The sequence below is a fragment of the Limulus polyphemus genome, unplaced genomic scaffold (assembly GCF_000517525.1).
Source record: "Limulus polyphemus unplaced genomic scaffold, Limulus_polyphemus-2.1.2 Scaffold915, whole genome shotgun sequence".
In the NCBI taxonomy this organism is placed as follows: domain Eukaryota; kingdom Metazoa; phylum Arthropoda; class Merostomata; order Xiphosura; family Limulidae; genus Limulus; species Limulus polyphemus.
In genome coordinates this window covers 260,225-267,099 of record NW_013666525.1, presented here as the reverse complement: position 1 = coordinate 267,099, position 6,875 = coordinate 260,225, and the positions used below count along the sequence as shown (strand labels likewise).

Sequence of the window (6,875 nt, the reverse complement as noted above, 5' to 3'; positions counted from 1 at the left end):
ATCAGTAACAAGAACGTCGAATCTGAATCACTTGAAAAAAACACGGGGGTGCTTAACTTTTTTCCAGGTGTATATATTAAAATTGTAATGGACAAAAAAGAGTTTTTGAATCACATATAATATTCTTGTTATGAAAAGCTTTCAGTGATGATACTTAAGACTTGAGATTAATAAAATTATACATCATACACCTCATTAAAAAGCCAAGTGTAATTTAATCTATAAATATAATTTTGTTTATTTTTTTTAATAGATTAATAATACTGTTACATATAATCATCTTCAGTTTATTCTATATTGTATCCAACGTAACTATCAATTTATTAATATTTTTTCTTTTTAATATTGATTGAGTTAAGTTTTTTTTTCTCTCAGCTGAAATTGCAAGAAGTTTAAGTACCTAAACACTGATTGAGAAACGTTGTATTCATGTAAATTTAGTGCAAGTGAAAGAGGAAATAATATTATTGACAGACTGATAATTTTAGTTTATTAACATTCACTACATTTTATAAGAATAAAAATATCTTGTAATCACATTGATATATTTGTATGCATTTTTGAAGGTTTGGAAATAAATGAAGAAAACAAAGAAGAAGAAGACAGTGATGGTAGTTGGATTGATGTATGCCATTCTTCAGATGAAGAAGGTCTTGATGTAAGATGTTCATAAATGTTTCTAACTTGTAGTTCGCAGTCTGTACTATAGAATTTGAAGTGATAGTTCTAAGTCTAAAGGATGAAGAATCATAAATTAAGTTTGGATCTTGGGTTTAATGAGGTTGAATCATATTTATAATAAAAGTAAATATTCATTAGAGAGATCATCATACTCTTTGAGTGTATTTTGCTTGAATAAGACATACACCATCTATTACTACATTAAGCTTTTACAAAACCCATAAATCTGTAGTGTTGAGCTTTCACAAAACAAAGTGACATTTACACCCAAATAAAAGTCATTTTCTAAATGAGAATCTGTTGAATATTAACTTCAAAAGTATATATAAATTTAGTATTTTGTTTGAACATGAAAACTTTGTACTGTTTATTATGTTTCCTGTACTGATACCAAGGTTTGTAGTAATTGTTTTGATATTTATAATTTTTCTGATAATGGTAGGAAGGAATTTTTTACTGAAAAATTCATTTAGATAAAGATTATTAGCTGCAGAAGGCTATTGAGTACTGTGGAAATAAGTGTGTTTAAATACAGTTTATTTTGATAATAATGATTTATGTATTAGGAAAAAGGAGATGAAATTGAGGAAAAGTGTGCTTCTGGAAAGAGTGGTACCCCTGTGGAAGCTAAAGATAATATTAGTAAAGCAACAGACATTTCTCAGTCCCGAATTCTCAGTCAAGAAGATTTCCGAAAGCTCCATATAGCGCAGTTAGCAAAACATATAACACCAACAAAGGGCAAAAAATCTTCAGAAAAAAGAAAATCCACTGCAGTTGATGAACATGACAGTGGAATTGTTAGTTCTAGGTAAGTTAACTTACAAAAGATTGTTGATTGTTATTGAAATGTTTTGTTTATTTACATGTAGTTTGATACTAAAGATCACTGAGATTTTTGTCTCAAAATATGTTCAGTTTATTTCATTGTTTCAGAAGTTTGAATATAGTTATATATTTTATATCCATTACCATTAAATGATAAATATAAATTTTTAGTAGAAATATTTCTGGCTGTATGTAAATGAGATTTCATTATTTTGTTTCTTTAACTTATTTTACTCAGCAAATTTAGAATATAAAGTTTTTATGAAGTGTTCTCTTCAACTGTGAATATTTTTATATGCATACATCTCACCTTATCTATGGTTATTTTAGTTTTGACTAACTTTATAACTTTTGGGTTTCTATATGAAACATTAAAAATATTTGTGTTAATTTAGATCTGAATGCTTAATGTTTGTTTCTGTAAAAATTTGGTTTTTGTCAGAAAAGAACTTGTGTCACTTGGTGATATTGAGCGTATTCACAAAAGACCAAGACATGATAGAGAATCAAGACTTGCGACTGTCATGGTACGTACGCACAATGCCATAGTTTGTTTTTCACAAGTTAAACATATTTTGTAAACTGTATATTTATTGCATAGCATTTTTCATTTGTAAATTTATTTATTCCATAGTAGCAAACTTCTTACAGAAATATAGAATATGTTTTTTTTTATGATTGTTATTATTTGAGAGTGTTGCTGTCATTCACAATGGATATCATTTGCTATTGCTTTTTTTTATTGTTACAAATCTAATCTACAGAGGGGTGCTTACAATTTATGATAACAGTATAAGAATGAATGCTGAAGGATTACATCCCCTTCTTCCATCACTGATGACATTCTGTGTGGTAATCATAATTATGAACTATTCTTTGCAGTGCATCTTCCATTGTAAGAGGCTTTTGCAAAATACTTTGAGGTTAATATTTTCTCTGTCATCCTTACATGCTTTCCAAAGTCCATCATTCGTGTGCAGAGAACTGTCAAGGACCTGTTTAAGCAGCCTAAGGGTACAGGAGTCCATGATGTCTGCAAATAATAAACATGCACTTCCATTTCTGTTGACATCTTGTAGAGGAAAGATATGCTGACACAGATGTGTGGCCAGATGTTTTATCTTGATAGAGTCATAACTTGTTTACATCCAATCTGTATAAAAATGGCATTTTCCTGCAACAAGTGGTACCAGCATGTTAATCTGCTAACATACAAACTTCAACTTGACATTTTTTCAGCCCTCCAGATTTTTCTCTCTATACAGGGTTCATAGAGGTCATTGAAAACCTGGAAGTTTAACTTAGTAATTTCAAGGAATTGAAAATCTTTGAAAACCCCAATTTTCTGAGGAAAGTGCTTGAAAGGCTATGAATTTATTTGTGTTTTGGACAGTATATATCTTTTAAAATATCTAATTAATTTGATTTAAAGATCTCCCATGAAAATGATTCATGCCATCTTCATTAAAAAATATATAAAAAATTAAGTTTTATTTACATAAATATGTATTTCTGTAAATCTTTTTTATTGTGTGTGTGTGTGTATGCAACTGCTGTAAACTTGGGTCCTTGAAAATTTTCAAGGTTTATGAAAGTTCTTGAGTATTGTGTCTTAAGTTTTTTACCAACCCTGTTTATAACTGTAATCTGACCCCCCACCATAATAATGTTAAGTCTCATAGAAAACTTTTGTAGCAATCTCTTTACGATTTTGGAATGTATTACAGGTAGTGAGATATAAATTGTCTTAGTTTTGCATATTTTAAAGTAGACATATGCTTCATTTAATGGGATGACATAATCCAGTTTGCTACATATGCCAGATACTGCTCATACAATCTCCAGAAGTTAATCTTTTGTTTGGCTACATACTTAGGGAAGAGTATGTGAATACAGAGCTTGTGTTGTAATTTTAAGATTTAAATATATGCAAGTTCTTTTTTTTTCTTCTTTTTCAAATAGCTGATTAGCTAACTTTTATCACTTTCTCCAATGTACAACTGTTAGCTGGTTTTGGACTGTCCCGTTTTTTTCCCCACTGGAATCATTCCTTCTATTGCTTTACTAAAACAGTTCAACTCTAAAGATATCCTTTTCTTTGAAAAGCCAAAAATTCTTGACTTCCATACTTTTATAATCACAGAATAAAAGAAAATAGCATACAAGAGTTATATAATGTAACCTACCCAGAAGAAGTAAATTTAAACACCATCTGCATTTGTAAAATACCACATTTTAATTGAATTACAATAAGAGGGTATGTTTTTTAATCTATGCAATTACAAGTTAAGAAGATAGCCAAGGACTAGTTGATTGGATATGCAAATTGTTATCATTAGTTGTGAAAAACATTTTGTTTTTTATAGTGTTACTATTTTATAAGATAAACATATGCACATTAAAATATTGAGTTAATTTTTGAAAATTCTCAGATATATATATATATATATGTTTAAACAGTAAAAGTACTGTTTATCTGATATTTAATATTAATTTATTTATATGATGTTATATTTTAATTATATTTTTATGTTCAGTAAAAACAAATGTTTTAGCTTGTTAGTCGTAAAACAGAAGTATACCTTTTAACATCTAATAGAATGTATAAAAAGAAGTAAAATTATTGTTTTCATTTATTCTTTTCAACCCCATATATATATATATATTGTTTATTTCACTTGCAAGTACTTCAACAAATATTTAGCAAATACTTTGAAGGCATAAACTTTTTTGCTTGTTAGAGTGGCAGGGAAGGACGAGAAAAGTTTGGTAGAAAGAACACTAAAAATCCTCTTGCTGGAAAGACCCAGAAAGAACACAACAGAAATAAAGCCTTCATGATGGTTAAGTATAAAGTAAAAGGCAAAAGTAAACGTTCCTTCAGAGAGAAACAGGTACTAAGATTTTATTAATCATATTTGTTTTAGAAGTTCTCTTTTTTACTTTGCTGATAAAATATTTCCTTCTTCAGTAGAATTCTCCTTTTAGTTTTGTATATGTGACGTTTAGTTTTCTGTTATATTTGCAAATGAAGTCCTAAAAAAATTAATAGCCTAGTGTAATTTGTGCAAAATGTGTAGTTTTCAAAAAATATTAAGTATATTTGGGTAAAGTTCTTTATCTGTGGCCAAACTTATTTTGCTGGAAACAATTATCCTTAGATGGTTAGACCTGGTTCAGAGTTTATAATTCATGGCTAATTATTATGTTTCATATTACAAGAAATGTATTGTTTCAGAACTTTATATTTGGGTTAAATGTCAAATTACTCGAGGGATGATGAAGCATAAAAAATTTAATGAAATGACTTTCACATTGTATAAAATAACTCAAGAGCTGAAAATATGTTATTTATAAACTGGTTTGAAGTGTTTTAATTTTCCTTCTATTCCCCTTTTTTATAGATAGCTCTACGAAACTCGCTTTTGAAGCAACGGAAAATGAAATAAAAAAGATGTATGTACATAAGTACTGTAGAGAAAGATATTAAAAATTGAATGATTTCACTTTCCAGTATTGTTGGACAGTCTCAATTAATTGAAGTAGTATATGGTTATATATTTTGAGTATTCAAATGTAGTGTTGTATAGTTACCAAAATCATAAAATATAGTAAAACAGTTAATTTTTCTATATAGTAGGTATAATACAGCTTCTATTAATGCCAGAAAACATTTATGCAAAAAAGAAAACTAGTTTTTTATAAATTTTACACACAAGAAAAAAAGTATATCTGTTCTGTGAATTATAGTAATAATAAATATCTCAAGATTTTAAATATTGCCTTAGATGGAGATTCACAACTTATCTATTACAGAAACAAGCAGAAATGTTGCCCTATGGGCAGCTGTTATGCTAGTAATTTCCAATCATAGTATTCATAACTCATTCATAAATATTGTAAAAAGTGAACATTTTCTTAAAAAATTATTTTTTTCTGGGAAGTACTGCATGGGAAAAAGAGTTCAGATTGTGCTCTTTAGTCATATGCAACTCATTGCATCAAAATGATTCAATGTACAGAGCTCAAAAATGTTAATAAATTTTACTGATACAATAAACTGTAGTGTTTTTATATATTAAAAGTGGTATCGTGTAGTGAAAAAATAATAGTTTCTCAGTACTACATTTAAAAATTACATAAATAAAGATATAATTAAACCCTCATGTACAGTCCTAGTGAAAGTAGTGTTCTTGTGAAGAGGGTACTTTTATTTAAAATTATGTTCTGTTATAAAGAAATGATTATTATTTATACATACATATACATACCACAGTTATTTTTCTAATTGTCTGAATCTTGTACACACAAATTATGAAATTTGTTATGGAATTTTGTTTGTGGTGCCATTTAATAGATGGTGCAGAAGTTTTGGTTACATATATAGATAGTGACATACTTGCTACATCCATTATAGTAAGATGTAATACTGGGCATAAACAGATGGTACAATTAACAAGCTTTTATTTCATCCGGTGCTTGTAAAACTGTAACTTGTATAAGGTGCAAACAATGACTGAAAACCAGTTACAGCCAATAAAATCATATCTAAACATTTAATAGTATAAAGTTGAACAACATTTATTTTAATTCTATAAATAAAAGATTCATTAACAACAAATCTCCAAGTCAAGCAGACCAAGTACAGTATTCCACTTTAGAGAGGTATACGTCCAGTATGTCTAGACTTGTTTGCAAATTTTATGAAATACATATGATAATATGAGGAATCCAAAGGTATTCATCAACATAAAAACTGAAAAGAACTGGAGGAGATGCAAAGATTTTCTTTTTGGTTGATGGAGAACTAAACTTTTCCATAGGTAATGGTGTTATTGTAATATGATATCTGTAAAGATTCTTGCAAAGCTGTTAGTTATTGAGAACTGTAAGAACAAGTAGAAGGTTTTTTTGTCAAGATTGCACATATCTCAGAGTACCGATTTTAAAAGCATCAGGTTCAAGGCTTATTTGGAAGTGTAAGGTAGCAAAATGCTTGACATGCTATCAGTGTAGCAGATGTGGATGCAATTAGGACAGGATACCAGTTATAGAGAAAGCAAGCCATAAAAGAAGCCAGAGAAGAATTTCTGTTGATGCTAATAAAAATGTCAAATTGTTAAAAAGAAGCATGTCTATCTAAAGATTGGGTTTATTGGGACCACTATATCTGTAGAAAAAGCCATAGGAAAAGATGTTGTAGATCAAGGCCTAAGATCCCTATATTTTATTCCAACTTTCTCGATCTTGTGTGGATCATATTATGTTAACAGAAAATACACAATTGGTCGGGCTGATCCAGATATTTATCTATATATATAAAAGAGGAAGTTTGTTTATTTTGTTCGCTATAGGAAACCAAATGG

At 28.8% G+C, this 6,875-nt stretch overlaps 1 protein-coding gene across 1 annotated transcript in view; it reads left to right on the top strand.

Moving 5' to 3' along the window:
• LOC106461217 (protein SDA1 homolog) overlaps positions 1-5,022 on the top strand; it is a 68,176-nt gene extending 63,154 nt beyond the window's left edge. Inside the window, 5 exon segments of the mRNA XM_013921012.2 lie at positions 567-658; positions 1,248-1,492; positions 1,952-2,036; positions 4,251-4,403; positions 4,914-5,022. Of these exon segments, the coding sequence (XP_013776466.1) occupies positions 567-658; positions 1,248-1,492; positions 1,952-2,036; positions 4,251-4,403; positions 4,914-4,958 (620 nt within the window). The 3' untranslated portion in view covers positions 4,959-5,022.
• Positions 5,023-6,875: the final 1,853 nt, after the last annotated feature.